This window comes from Canis lupus, chromosome 8 (genome assembly GCF_048164855.1).
Source record: "Canis lupus baileyi chromosome 8, mCanLup2.hap1, whole genome shotgun sequence".
Lineage (NCBI taxonomy): Eukaryota > Metazoa > Chordata > Mammalia > Carnivora > Canidae > Canis > Canis lupus.
The window spans coordinates 16,431,469-16,447,605 of NC_132845.1; the positions used below are offsets into that span (position 1 = coordinate 16,431,469).

The 16,137-nt window shown below is 36.8% G+C and overlaps 1 protein-coding gene across 2 annotated transcripts in view; it reads left to right on the forward strand.

Annotated features, from left to right (window-relative positions):
• HS2ST1 (heparan sulfate 2-O-sulfotransferase 1) overlaps nucleotides 1-16,137 on the forward strand; it is a 174,075-nt gene that overhangs the window by 127,615 nt on the left and 30,323 nt on the right. For both annotated transcript variants that reach the window (XM_072834381.1, XM_072834380.1), the window contains exon 2: nucleotides 7,159-7,397. In XM_072834381.1, the coding sequence (XP_072690482.1) occupies nucleotides 7,159-7,397 (239 nt within the window). The remainder of the gene's footprint in view (nucleotides 1-7,158; nucleotides 7,398-16,137) is intronic.

The window sequence follows — 16,137 nt, forward strand, 5'->3', positions numbered from 1 at the left end:
TTTGGTTTTCTTGTTAGGAGTTTATTCAGTATTTTGAATATTTATGTTTTGGTCTCTTGTCAGAATGTCGTGTTTTCAGCTGTGAATTCTTTCAGTACCCTTACGGTGCTGCCTTCTCTCCTTTCAAGATTCTGTGACAGAAGGGTGCCTGGGTGGCTCGTTTGGTTAAGTGTCCAACTCCTGGTTTCATCTCATGATCTCAGGGTTGTGAGATTGGGCTCCGTGTTGGGCTCCACACTCAGTGCGGAGTCTGGGATTTTCTCTCTCCCTCTGCCCCGCCCCTCTGCTTGTGCTTGCACTCTATTTCTAAAATAAATAGATATTTTGTTATATCCCACAATTCCCTGAGGTTCTTTTGCTACTATTGTTTACAGTAGAGTTTCTCACTGTTACTGCTGTTGGGTAATTTCCTTTGTTTTGTCTTCCAGTTTACTGAACTTTTTTCCTTTCCTTTTTTTTTTTTTTTTTTTTTAATTTTTTTAATTTATTTATGATAGTCACAGAGAGAGAGAGAGGCAGAGACACAGGCAGAGGGAGAAGCAGGCTCCATGAACCGGGAGCCCGACGTGGGATTCGATCCCGGGTCTCCAGGATCGCGCCCTGGGCCAAAGGCAGGCACTAAACCGCTGCGCCACCCAGGGATCCCTTTTTTCCTTTCCTACCTACCATTCTGCTATTGAGCCTATTCACTGAGTTTTTAATTTTTATTCAAAAAAAATTTGAGTTATAAAATTTCCATTTAAGTCCTTATTTTTATATATATTTTTCATTACTGAGCCTATTTGCTGAACCTTTCTGTTTCTTCATTTGGTTCAAGCCTTGTACATAATTGTTCATGAAAGCATTTTTATCGTGACTACTTTAAATCTTTAATAATTCTAACATCTCTGTCGTCTGAGTGTTGTCATTTTTTGTTTGTCTCTGTTCATTGAGTTTGAGATCTTCTTGGTTCTTGGTACATTGAATAGTATTTGGTTGAAACTTGAACATTTTTATATTATGTGAGACTCAGTCTTATTTAAACCTTCTCTTTTAGTTTTTTTCTGACACTGCTCTGACAAGGGAAGGTGTGCTCTTTTTCACTTCCAAGTGGAAGTCCAGGTCCTTGCTCAGCCACTGTCAAGATCTGGGGGACTGCTGGGCAGGGATGTGAGTGGCTTTATCATGGTGGAGGTTGGTGCAAGTCTGACTCTCCACTAGGTCTCCTCTAACACTACCAAGGAGGGGAGGGGAAGAGGCCCCTCATTACTGGCATGTGGAAGTAGGTATGTTTGCATGGTCTCCCTGACACTGTAGAGGTGATATGAGACCTGCTGCCCAGGATGAAAGTCCTGGCTCCCTCCTTGATCTTCTCTGAAACCACCCTATCAGGGATATGGAGTTCCTTCTTATAGCTTCATGATGAGGGTAGAAGTCTGGGCTACCCACCTGTTAGACTTGCTGTCCTTGGACCTTTGAGGGTGGACATGAGACCACAATTTTTTTCTGTAGGGTTTGACTAAAGTAGAGTCATTGTCTACCAGTTTTCAATCTTGCCTTGCTGTCCTCCTCTTGGTCTTTTGGCTAGAGAGAATAGGGTATTGTTTGGGTTCTTTCTGCGTGTGCCCATTCCTGGGCTATCAGCCTCTATTGCTCCAAATCTGGGATGTATGAAGCTAAAAAAAAAGGTAGGGAACTTGTCACTTTGTCATTCCTAAGTCCTAAGAACCCTAACTTGTTGGCTGCCTTCTCTCTCTGTCTTTGAGAGTCTTGTGCTTGTTTGTATATAACGTGCAGGGTTTTTAGTTGTACGTAGTGAAAAGAATAGCAGAACCTTGGTTTACCCCATCTCCCTTAAAGTTAAGGGTGCTGTCAGCTCTGTTTTACAGGAGGATCCACTTAAATTTACAACTTTTAATGATAGCTCAAGCACCCTTATTGACTGCTTGGAAGCCACACAGGAAAGCACTTGCCAGTGTTAAGTGTCCAGTCTTCAGCCTTTCATATAGAAATTTATTTTGTCCCCATGGTGATTGATTTCAAGAAGGCTGATCTAGACTAAAAATATTCTTACGAAAGTGATGTATACAATGAGGCAACCAATTTATTTAAATTATAATGATTGCCAAGTACTACGTACATAAGGATCAGGTGGTGTTTGGTTAGATAGTACATTCACAGGGAATGGTGCTGAAGAAAGGACCAGTTCAATAGCTTCATAATAATTTTCTTTTGGTGCCACTTTGTCGCTTCCTACTTTGCATAATGTACACATTTTATGCCTGCTGAATAAATTATACTTTGTAACACGGTTTAGGGATTTACACAATTGAAAGTCTGTCCCTAGAGAATGCTGAAGATCCACCTTAATTAGGGTATTTGATGGCACCAGGCTCTTAGAGCCCAGTTTATCTAGCTGTGCAGTAGGCACACTTGCCATGGGGCCTGGACAGGTCAAGTTCTGTGCCAGGGCATCCTCACCCATAGCTATTTCTCAGATGGACACTGCTGGTTTCCTCAGTTCTTTCCACCTACAATCCTTACTTATTTTTTTTCTATATAATATTATATCCTACTGCCTAAAGGCAGTTTACTGTTAGGCTTGCTGTCCTCGGAGCTTTTTTTTTTCCCGCAATAGTTAATCTGGAGTCATAGAGCCCCCTTCCTGAAATGCACAAGTCAGTCTTTCTGGAGAAAGGGTCCATAGTTTTCATCATACTCTTAAAGGATTCCATGACCCAAAAAGTCATAATGCCACTAATACCTTTGCTCCACCCTGTATCATGCATATATGATTTATATCTCTTTTAAACCTTAACTTATTATCTACTGAAGTATTAATAGTGTCATTTCCAATTTCTACATTTTTTCTTATAATTAGAAAAAAGTTGGTAATTTTTTCTTAGTATTCTCTTATTTATTACTTATTTACCTGTTACCTAACTACATTTTTTTATTTGAACATGCAGAAGTTTCAGTATTTGAAGACAAGGCAATGTATTGCTCTTTCCTTCTTCTTCTTTTTTTTTTTTTTTTGTCCCTCAGGTCCTAATCTGTTATCCACAATACAGAAATACTACACATTTTGGACATTTGTGAAGTATTTATTTCCTGCTAAGGCCATTTTAAAATTGAGCTGTGGCAGGGGGAGAGAGTTACATATGCATGGATCCTTTTATTTGTATAAAACACAAAACTTGTTTCTCTATAATTTCTCTATAAAGATATAAGTTAAATTATTTAGTACATTGAACATTTAATAACGTGTTCAAAGAGGAAAGGTGTTTCCCCAAAACAACAATCATAATGTTAAAAAAATTGTCATAAAAAGTTGTGTTGTGGGGCAGTCCCGGTGGCTCAGCGGTTTAGCTCTGCCTTTGGCCCAGGGTGGGATCCTGGGGACCTGGGATCGAGTCCCATGTCAGGCTCCCTGCATGAAGCCTGCTTCTCCCTCTGCCTGTGTCTCTGCCTGCCTCTCTCTCTCTCTCTCTCTCTCTCTCGAATAAATAAAATCTTAAAAAAAAAAAAAAAAAGTTGTGTTGTGATTTAAAAAAAAAAAAAACTTTTTCTGTTTTATTCCGTTTTTCTGTATGTATCAGATGTCTGATACATACATCTTTGTGACTTAATGCTGTGTAGGATCTGGCTTGGTGTATTTAGTGCAGTGTTTTATATGTAGCTTCATCACTATGTTCTTGGACTAAATAAGACCTTTATTGCCCTTCCAGTTCAGAAGTAGGTAATCACTGCTGTTATGAATGGACTTTTAAAAGACTTAAGTTTGTTGATAATCTGCCACATGGAAAGGTTCATTGGGCTGAAAGATATGCCGCCTTACACAGGAGCCTAGAAAGAACTAGAATTACCATGACATTCAGTATCTTTCTTCAGTGTTGGGAGCATTAGTGCCAGTGGCACCTGGCCTGTCTGTAGTTTCATGATTCTCAGATCGCATCCCATGGTGCTATACATTTTGTGGTAGTTCTGAAATAGCTTGCATGGCAGATTCTTTATAATTCGTTACTCAAACATGAAAAAAATTATTTCAGAAAGCATCGTAAGTATTTTAAATTACTGCCTACATTCTCTAAGTGCACAACAAATGTGCTGTAACTAATAAAGCTTCCCCATTGATTTAAGAGAGTCTCAGAATCAGAAGAAGCTGTACTAACTTTAAATCAGAGATGCTCTGCAGAGATGCAAAGCATCTCTGATTTAAAAAAAAAAAAAGAACTGGAAATGTCAAATACCTAGTAAGTAAAGAATATGGCTATGTTGCAAACACCCTTGCTGGTTTTACATTTGTCCCAGGTGGAGAGAGAGTTTTTTACCATCAGCAGTTGTTACTATTATTCAACTAAAGATTTGATTTTTTTTTAAAGATTATTTATTTTAGAGAGAGAAAGCATGAGCAGGAGGAGGGGCAGAGGCAGAAGGAGAGGGAAAGTGAGAATCTCAAGCAGACTCCTGTTGAGCACAGAGCCCAACATGGGCCCAGCTCTACCTCAGAACCCTGAGATCATGACCTGAGCCGAAATCAAGAATCGAATGCTTAACTGACTAAGCCAGCTGGGCACCCCGAGATTTGATTTTATAAGCAAATATTACTAACAAAAGTTCTCTTGACGTTCCACGCAATTTTATCTTTTTATGTAGTTTTAGGCATAACACTATGTGTTATTAGTGTTAGGCATAACACTAATTATGTTATTAATTATGTTAATTATTCTGTTTGTCAAAGCAAAGATGCTTGAAAAACAGGAAATGCATATGAATATATAATTTGAATCAGGAAAGTAGTGACTCCCATATTTGTACCTTTTCATAGAAGTCTTTTTAAATTGTGTTAACATACAGTGGATATAATTAAATACACATGATGAGCCAAGAATTATGATTAATTTTTATAACATGTGACCACTTTAAGAAATAAAAAAATCCATAAACTAAATGGTCACTTCTTTTTAAAAATATTTTTAATTTAGTAGCTAATTTTCCCAGCAGTTACTAAGCTTGTAAAATTTTATTAAATAGATGGAGTAATTATAAAAACCATTAATAGTGCAGATTTTCTTTAGTCATTAAGTAGTCTGTAGGTAAAATGAGTACTCACTTATGAAATAACACCTAAAATCTTCTTTTCCAAATGCTTGATGTCAGAAAAACTAGTTAAAGTGAATTCAGCCTTGTTGCTTTTAGGTGAATCTTTTAAAGGCAATTTTATGCATGTCTGGGCTGCTAAAGGTGACTTCTTATGTTTCTGTTAGCACCTGAATGACAGCAGCACTGTTTTATTTTCTTTTGTGGAAAGAGGATGGTATGTGTACGTAACAATATCATAAGAGTTTTGGACTATGATGACAGTTCGAGGTTGTTTGGGAGATTAGAGTCCCTAAAAATTATTAAATAAAATGATGTGTGTAGGCTCTCAATAAATGCTTGTTGAATTTAACCTGAGGTAGCTTCCAAATCCTATGTAGATGCTTGTAGCCTCATGTATTACCTTGATTTATAGGTCCATTTGAAAAGTATTCTATCATGTGGCATGTGCTTTTTTAAAAGTCTGTCCTGTTTTTTTCTTTTTCTTCTTAGCCTCCTTCTATAGATTGTCTCTACTTGCTCCTTAAATATTGGCATTTCCTAAGATTCTGTCCCACAGCCTCTTTCCCATGCTACATATTCTAGATTATCTAAGCAGTTTAATTCTTTTCTATGGTTTTCCCAGATGTCTTGCAGTTGAATGTTTATTCTCAACTCTTGACCCATGTGCCCAGTTATCTACATAACATCTGGATATCCCAGGCAATCTAACAGTGTGTTCATCATTAAGCTCATTTCCTTCACTGAACATTCCCATCTAACACTCCCAAGAGGAAAACAAAAAGAAAAGAACACATATATGCATAGACATATAGAATATATGTGCTTCTCCTTCTGTTTTGGAAAGCCCACTGCTAATAAGAGCAGGCCAGGAACTTTTATTTAAGTCTTGTGACTGTGAATCTCAGCTCAGAGTATACTTTCTATAAAGTGGTGACCATATCTTCTGAACCAAAATAGAAGATGCATGATTTGACCATATTTGAAGTCTGCACTTGTTACTGTAATTGTACCTCATTGCTTTTTCATGTCATTTTGTTAAGTGGAGTATTATGGAGTATTATATTAAGTGGAGTATTGGTATTATGGTAGACAGACCATCAGTAACATGATATTTAAAAATTGCAATTATGAGACCTGTGGTATGGGGTATACATGCATGTGTTGTGTGTATGATTTTACCTAGTTAGGGAGATCAGATAATACTTCCCCTTTGGGCTTTCTGTGTGGAGGCTGAGGAATTCACCAGGCAGCATTAGGGTATAGGGGAAATGGAAGAGTGTTCAAAGCAGGTGAGACAGCTTGCACAAAGATCTGGTGGTAGGAGGATGCACAGTATGTGTAGGTAGCTGTCTCTGTGCAAGGTAACTTTTGTAATCTTGTTAGAGGTTTTTATCCTCTAATTTCTCTCTTTCCCTTCTCTTGCTTCCTTATTCTAAAAAACATTCAAAGCTGAAGTTTATATTAAATAGAGAATAATAGTAATAGAATGGAAAATGCTAACTATTTTTCAAACTGCATGGTAGTGATTTGAGTTAGACAAACCATAGAATTTAAGGAGTAAGCATAGCGAGGACTTAGAATGTAATGCAACACCAAAAAGAAAAAGGATTTGTAATGGTATAGTTTCTAAAATCACTCCAGCATTTATAACCACTACCCTGCTACCTTTTAATAAACCAGAGAGTAATTAAATACTAAGTATAAATTTGAGAATCTTTGCTTTAAGTTACAATGACTTTCTAAGTGCATTTTTACTGTGAAGTTTAGTATTCCATGCAACCTGTCTTTGTGTATTTGAGAATTAATTCAGGCTGTAGAAATTCTGTTAGGATGTAGTGTGACTTTTGAACTGCACTGGTCTCTGGTCTGTGGTATTCTAAAGTTGATGACTGATTATTCAGTTGTTCTGTATATGCTTTTGTATTATCCTTTGAAGAATAATTCTAAATGTTCGGTCTTCAGAACATTTCTTCAAGTGCTCTTACACATTTCTTGAATAGGAAAATTATGTTCCAGGAATGGGAAATTATTTTCATTGTCTTTAAAATCTGAGTTCATAACTGTTTTTCTTTGCAGAAAGGGCGATTGCAAGACATGAAGTTCGAGAAATTGAGCAGCGACATACGATGGATGGCCCTCGGCAAGAGGCAGCACTGGATGAGGAAGAGGACATGGTGATCATTTATAACAGAGTCCCCAAAACTGCAAGCACCTCTTTTACCAATATTGCCTATGACCTGTGTGCAAAGAATAAATACCATGTTCTTCACATCAACACTACCAAAAATAATCCAGTGATGTCACTGCAAGACCAGGTAAACTCATAGAGGATGAATAAATGTTTTCTGACACTTCCTCACTCATATTTTTTATCTCAAGAGGAAAAAGCATTTTAAGGAATTTTTGTACTGACCTCAATGAATTATAAGTCTCTTGGGGAAAGTTGTACCAAACAACTTTTCTGTAATTTTACATCTTTCACAGTATTTGGTACATTTCTTTGCATATTATATATATTCAAATATTCATAAAATTAATGAACTTATTAAAAGCTTGAATTTTTGAAGAGAAAATGATGCTCTTTAGTATGGTATCCTTTTAGAAATATGAAATATTTTTAGCAAGATACCTTGCAATAAAATCATTCTGTCATCTCATTTTATGATAGAGAAATCTTTATTTAATGAATACCTATGTTCTGTATCCTCAGTTTTGTGACTAGCCTCCTAAACTTCATCTTATCCTTACTAGTAATTTATATAATATTAGATACAAACTCTGGAGAACAGAGATTGTGGCTTATATTTTTAACATAATCTTGCCTCTTAAGTTGTTAAGAAACTTTAGATAAACAAATATATAGATATGAAATAGCTTTAAGAAAAGTGGAGGAAATTATCTCATGAAATAAAATCACTTATCTCTTTAGCAGTAGTTGCACACATTTTCTCCACACCCGGAGTTCTGATTATAATTATAAATAGAATTCTCTGTAAAGGGCAGCCCCTCTGTAGGGCAGTGGTGCAGAGGGTTAGTGCCGCCTGCAGCCTGGGGCGTGATCCCGGAGACCTGGGATTGAGTCCCACATCAGGCTTCCTGCATGGAGCCTGCTTCTCCCTCTGCCTGTATCTCTGCCTCTGTGTGTGTGTGTGTGTGTCTCTATGAATAAATAAATAAAATCTTTAAAAAAAAAAAGAATTCTCTATAAATATTGAAGGGAATGGAATTGGGCCTTATGAGGAGAAAATATTTGAAAATACTATCTAGGATTAAATACCATGTTAAGGTAGCCTTATTGGAAAGGTTTTGTGATAGACAGTTAAGAATGTATTGATCTCTTTGAGGGCAGCTGAACTTGTTTAATTGTTACAGAATTTATTCTTATCCCACTCTTAAGCATACTTAAAATCCTTACACTGAAGCAAGAGAATAACATTGATTCGTAAAGTTAAGATTTGGTTTCTTAGAGAGCTGTTTATAAAGGCTAATAGTATATGGCATATCATCTGGCCATATAATTCTTGGCTCTCTGCAGCATCCTCAATTACTCTTTTTCATAAAACCAAAAATCTGCATCCATCAGCCAAACTAAACAACTCTTCTGTAAATGAGAAGAAACATGAGCTTATTAAGCTAAGTGGATCATAAAAACTATTCATTATGTAATATTGTATATCTCAAGGGCAAGTATCCTAAATAATCTGTTTTTATATAGTGTGTGGTAGATTTTAAATTTCTTTGCTTGATTGCTTTTCAAAATACATCTTGGTTTAAAAGGAACATCTCTTAATACATAGTAATTTTAGATTTATTTCAGTAATATTTTTTAGGAAAATAAAGTTACCGTGTTTATTTTGTGTTCAGCATTACAAAATTGTATGGCAGCTACAAGATGTCTGATGGTGACATTGACTGACCATTTTTTTCATGAAATAAGAATCTATGGAAGCTCTCCACATATGACATTTACGGGCATCATGTAATGATACATTTTCCCAGTTGCATTTGGATGAGATAAACCTTCTGTTTTTCTTTCAATACCTTGTTAGTTATATATAGAAAAAAAAACCATTAGAGGAGAGGCATAAACACTATCTTCAAAGCAGTTGGATTACATAATGAACAGCACTTAAAACATGTTTGTGTGGGGCAGAGTAGAGAAATAATCTTTAGCTCCAGCTCTTCCCTGGATGTATTTTGTATGTACTGTACTAGGCACTGTGCTAAACTGTTCACATACTTCATTATTTCTCAAATTTTAGAGGCAAAGTCCAAATATTTTGAGTCTGGTATAAGACTGTTGAGTGAGTAATAGCTATCTCTGCACATCCTCTGATCCTTAGAAACAGTTGTCAACTATGCTCTCAAGTTTTCATTTACTGAGTATATAGTATGTACAGAGATTGTGCTACGTTCTTAAATAAAAAAGCAAGGCTACATCTTTCAAGAAGCTTATTTGTAATTAACTTGAAACATAAAACATAGATGTAGGAATCATGAGGACTGTTTAAAGAAAACATCATTTTATGTTATTCTTACCAAATTATTTAAACCAAACTGTTTCTCACCAGAATGTTTAATCTAGACCTAATCTTGAACAAGCAAATAAATCCGTCTTGTTAGAACATTCTCCAGAATAATTGTCCTGAAAATTGTGTCAACATTGTGACAGTCAAACAAGATGTGGTTGGGGGTAAGGCAGGACAGTCCTCTTTAGAGGTTAGAAGGCTAAAGAGATATGAAAACCAAGTGTAATGTGTGATTTGTAATTGGATCTTTGATCAAAAATGTCTGCTACTTGTTTTCAGATGGTTCAGAAAAAATTAAGTTTGTGCATGCATATGGAGAGAACAAAAAGAGAAGCAGATTGACAAAATGTGAAGTTAGTGAATCTTAGTGAATGGGTGTACAGATGTTGACCATATTAGTTTTCAACTTTTCTGTAGTTCAGGGATTTTTTCACAATTAAGAAATTGAAATAAAATAAGAGGGAAAGTGAAAACAAGGAAATGAAAAAATAAACATTTGAGAATATGAGGTGTGGGATGCAACGAGACTTAGATGGACTGAGTTGTGGGAGTTATATCTGTGAGGCAGGCTTTACTCAGTGAATAGGCAGGGATTGTCAGGAGACAGGTAATTAGTTGGCTTTTGTAGTTGGAAAATGAAGTTTACTCTTCTATCATGAAAATCTCTCTGCTTTAGAGAACATCTTGCTTTTAACTGTCAAGTGTTAAGTGGCAGCGTCTTTTAGGATCTTTCTTAATTCTCTTCTACTCTTAACTGTTTAGGTTTGTGATCATATTTAACCCTTTTCTGAGTATTGGAAATATCCAGAATTTTCATTCTCTGTAGGACAACATAGTAACTTTTTTCCCCTTTTAATTCACTATTAAGGCACCTTCTGGTCTTTTGCATTACAGTCCATGATTTGGTGTTAGTTTCAGATACTGATTTTTTAGAGCATCACTTTAGATGAGTGCTTCTTAACTTGTAATATGTATATTAATCACCAGTTAAGATGCAGATTCTGATTCAGAAGGACTGGGATGGAACCTGAGGCCAAAACTGGTTCTTCTGGTCCTTTAACCACAGTTTGAGTAGCAAAGACCAAAACACAGTTCTCAGTGGGTTATGAGAAGATGCATATTATAATCTTCCCAGGATAGTGAAGTACTTACCTTTAATTAAATTCAAATTCCAAACATACATACATACATACATACATACATACATACATAAAATTAAAAAAAATAATAAATTCAAATTCCAACCTCCCCAACAAAATCCAGAATTCTTATCTTGGCCAACAGGCCCTTTTAAATCTAGTCTTTGTCCATTGCTCCAAATTCTTGTTTACTAGCCACACTATCCTAGTCTTCTGGTTCATTGGCTGTATCAAGCTTTTCTCATTGCAAGCTGTCTGCACTTAACCATTCTGTCTTAGAATGCACATCTCCTGGTTTCTCACCATTGACTTCATATTAGTTATCCTTTTAACATTCTCTAAATGATATCCTCTCAGAAAAACCTTACTGGGCCATCCTATGTATTAAATGCATCTTCCAGGTTACTATGTACCATCCCCCTTCTTTCTGTATCTTTCCTGTTACTTACTGATTTATTTGTTTACTATTGGTCTTTTCTTCTGTATAAGCTCCTGTCTTATTTACCACTGTATTCCTTGTGTTTAGAATGGTGTCTGAGTCATAGTACATATGTTCTATGAATTCTGTTACATGAACACATGAGAGAACAAATGAATGGGCTTAAGTACTGAAAGTAGTTCTTAGTGGAGCACAATGCCAATAATGATGATTACTGGCAGAATGAGCCCCTCTGATTGATAGTAATATGGTCTCCCCTTACCTCAGGTGTTTTGGGACACACCCACCCTGCCTCTGCAGAAAGGATTGAACAATGCAGTTCTGGACTTTGGTGAAAATATTATGTTTTATTGCTGCTGGATCTTTCTTATATTTTATTCAATTATTATTCATTTTTCCTTTTTGTGTAGAAAATTTCTTCTCTAGATTTGTCTCATAAAACTACCCACAGCCTTACAGTGGATGTGTATTTTAAGTATACTCATGAGTAGGAGTTTGGTGTATAGTCATTACCCAAGTTAATAGTAGTATTCATTCACTAGGTAGTAATTACAAAGTTGGAATTTGGCCAGGATTGTCAGGATGACATTCCTACTTATGGATAGTGAAAACAAGTTCTTTCAGATAATTAATGTTAAGATGAATCTTATTAAGAATGTAGGTCTGAGTACCCTGTTATAAGATGGTGCTTTCTTAGCTTTTTCCTCTAGCGCTGATTCAGGTCTGAATCCACTAGCAGATGAATCACAGCACCATTCCCTATACCACTTGTGTTTTCCCTAAAGGTCTTCTCTGGTTACTTGCTAGCCTGACTCTGCTTGACTTATAAAATCTGACAGAAATCACAGTTTCGGATCTGCTCCAGGCTAGTTATAAAAACGTCTCTTTTCATGTATTATATCTAACAACTATTTCTGAAACATCCTTCTTGATAGTCTCTTTCAATCAGAGTATGGAAATACTCTTTGAATAAAGTCGGTATGGTGACTTTCTTCTCCCCAAGCTACTGTTTTCAGTGTCTTCTTCAGTCTCTCCTTCACTTCATTTGCTACTGTTAACATTTTGCTCCTTTCACCTACTACTTTCTTTCACTAGTGTCAGGTCTAGTCGGGGAGAGTCCACACAGTAAGTGGTGCGGAAGGTTGCTCATCTAATCTCCATGTCCACTCATTCCTCTGTATTCCAGAGCCTTGTCTCAGGGTCTTGAGCAGAACGCCCCACTGCAGGGGAAAACCAGAAGAAAACTGAAAGGCTAGGTGAATGGTACAGGAGAGGGCAGAAGGCAGAAAATGATAGGGCAGGAACTGCAGTGAGGCTGACTGGTGAAAGGGTGAGAATGGGGATGGAGGGAGGAGAGGCAGGGAAAACTCTGCAGGGGGAACTCTGGGGAGAACCAGTGAACATGGCTAAAAGAAGTGGCTAAATTCAGACTTTGAAAAGGAAGCTTTTCTAAAAGATTTATTTATTTATTTTAAGGGGGGATGGGGGGAGCAGAGGGAGAGGGAGTTGGGGGTGGGGACGGGAAACAGACTGCTTGCTGAACATGGAGCCAGATGCTGGGCTCCATCTCATGACCCTGAGATCATGACCCTGAGATTGTGACCTGAGCTGAAATCAAGAGTCATCTGCTTAACCGACTGAGCCACCCAGGCCCCTCAAAAAAAGGAACTTTAAAAAGGTTGTTCTTCAAAGGGGGTTAAAGGATAGTTCTAGAATTTCAGCAGTATGTAAATGGCACTTTTAAATGCTCCACCTGTTCGCCAGATTAGTCTGAACCGCTGCTCGAACCTTATCGACATCATTTGTTTGCTTAGCACTTTCTTTTCTGTAAAGGGAAGGTCAGTCTCAGCATCTTTTGATTTATTGCAAATTGTAAATCAGCCACAGCTTTATTAATGAGACTTTACCACATTGCCTTAAATATTGATGAGATGAAAGAAAAACATATGCACATATATATTAAATATGTAGCCTTCAATATTCTTGTAGCTGGAGATTAGAGAAAGATTCTGTGTGTTTTAAGAGACTTTAATAGTAATAATATAGAGAATTTAAAAGCAATAATAACCCATGTAAATTTACCTCGGAATGAATTTAGAAAATAAAATTTAAAGTCCTATATAGACTTTTAAATCAGGTCTCTTAGTTTTGACTAGCAGTGTTCAACAACCCCTGAGGTTACCCAAGATAGTAGAAAGGCAAGAATAAATCAGCAGTCGTTGCAAAATCCTTGTCCAATAAAGAGTAGTGAACAAGGTGGATTGAGATCTTGTGGGTTGAGGAGTGTTTTGTTTTGTTTTGTTTTGTTTTTTGTTAAGATTTTATTTATTTGAGAGAGAGAGAGAGAGCAGGAGCAAGAGCAGGAGGGAGGGGTAGAGGGAAAAGCAGGTTCCCTGCTGAACAGGGAGCCCCATTCAGGACTTGATCCCAGGACCCTGGGATCATGACCTGTGCCAAAGGCAGATGCTAACAGACTGAGCCACCCAGGTGCCTGAGGTGTTTTTGAATGACTGGATCTGAGACATTTCCTTAGCAGTGGGTAAAACATGAAATTCTCAGTGCCCAAGTTTGTTGATCAAAGTCATGATACAATTACTCTCTTTTCACATCCTTCTGGGTTTTTTTCCTCTCAACTTAATTTGAACAATAATAAATTAAAGAAATTATCTTGTGGTTTAGAAGGATTATTAGACCAAAATTTAAGGTGTGTGGTTCTTGAGCTTCAGTTTTTTTGTTTTGTTTTGTTTTGTTTTTATCTGTAAAATAAAGAGTACAGGATATCCTAAGTTCCTTCCACCTCTAAAATGCTGATTCTCTAAACTATAGAGTTTGAGGTTGGTGACAACAGTGGAAGATTCATGCTTTTTTCTGGTCTCGCCCATCTCCAAACTCTTCCAGAGTCCAGCTGGAAGTAGAACCCTTTTTCTCACTTCATTAGTTTTTAAACTGTGTTTCTTGGAATGCTTCAGTTCCAGTATGCTTCAGGCATCACTGTGTGCGGGTAGGAGACTGAGCAGGCAGGGTTCATTCTGCTCCTGTCCTCACTTCTGTTTTGTACATTGTGGTGGCTTACAAGATGATCTTTAAAAATCAGTTATATTTTAGTATACTTTTTTTTTTTTCCGTATCATAAAAGTAGTGAACATGAGAGTATATCTCTGCTAAAGAGCTTTTATAGACCTCAGGGCCTCCTTTGCAAAGCAACTACAAAAAGAAGCTTCATGTAAATAAAACCACACAGTAGCTCCTGGGCCTGCCTACCTGTGCTCCTCAGTGTGCTCCGCTGACCTGCCATCATGTGGAGACTTGTAAGAAGTGCAGAACCTTGGGCCCCACTCCAGACCGACTGAATCAAAATCTTCGTTTTATCAGGAGTGAGTCCCAGATGATTCATTTGTTTGAGAAGCCCTGCAGCAGTCCACATATTGTCCAGCTTCCTGGGCTCTTCACCTGACACTGAAGGGCACATATTGGATGAAGTATGTCCTTAGGAGGGTTCAGTTTAATCCTGACCATCCTTAAGAAAGGTGCAAGAAAGAAGTATCCTTGAAGTTTATATTCATACCTAACTCTTATTTCCATCTTATTTCCGTCTTTCACCGCACAATGTACTCTTAACTTTGTACTATTGATCCTCTCTAACATTTGGCTTACATAACACCATTTTCTCAGATTTCAATCCAGCATCTCCTTTTGTTTCTCTCCTACAGCATCACCTCCACATTAAATCTGGGCTTCTGGAAAATAGAGCTCAGTTGCTAAATATGCCTTAAGTACCCTCAAAGCACCACCTCCCATTCCTATTCTCTTTTCCTTCTATTTCTCCCTCACTTTCAGCTGAAATAATGGAACTGATTTTCACAGAACCAAAGGCTTACATGAAATAATCTACTAGTAAGTGGCAGTTTATAAGGACTTTTCATATTCAACATGAAATTTTTTAAGGATTCAGTTTTAGGTTATATAATTTTAATTTTCTGTTTAATTTTCATTTGCCATTTGATATTTTCATTCTCTTGTGCCTTACTCAAAGAACAGATAGGAAGGAACATGAGAACCTCAAATCATACATTTATTTGGCTCTTTTTTCTAGTGGGAAAAATTGTAAATATCTGTTGAAATATAATTGTGTATTTTCTAATGCAACATACTTTTACCATCTACATTCAATTTTCAGATTTAAGTGTGTATGTGTGCATAAGATAATAAGATAAGGTTCATATCACTTTCCTTCTAAGAACTCCATTATTTCCCTTAGTATCTGAGTTATTAATGCTTTCCCTAAAAAATAAATTTCCCCAGAACCTTCTGTTTTTCCCTAGTTCACATTCTCTGACATATGGCTGCTTCTGCACTGTTTTGTACTCTGCCGTACAAATAGGCCTTTTCTAGGAGGCGGCCATCATCATTCATTGCCATTAATTTATTGGCTAATCTGATAGAAGTGGTCCAGAATATCTACCTGTGACATACGCTATTCTAAAATGTAAATGCAAGATTGATAAATTGTCAGAAGTACGCAATTGACAGGCCTGTGTTCCAGAGGCTGAGGTCACAGCTTGCAGATGCCTTAGCGCAGTTTAAGGTGGTGGATCCCCTTCCTTTCAGGCCTTCTCCACCACCCGACAGCCAGTCCCCAGAAGAGAGTCTTAACCACTTACTGCTTATAATGCAGAAATTTGCTCATCAAAAATATATACCACATTTCTTTGAAAAATTGTGTATCACTGCTTTGCAGCTGGTGATACTTAGTCTTATCACGTTCTATATTAATCAGTTCTTGAAATTTTTTTAGCACATTTACACTAAAAGAATTTTTTTATTAACTAATCTTTTGAGCACCTTTAATTCCAGCAAATTAAAATAGTAATAATTAGATATTCAAGTTTTTAAAAATTTTACCTAAAAAATTTCACCTCTCTAATTTTATTAATCTCTTTTATCAACA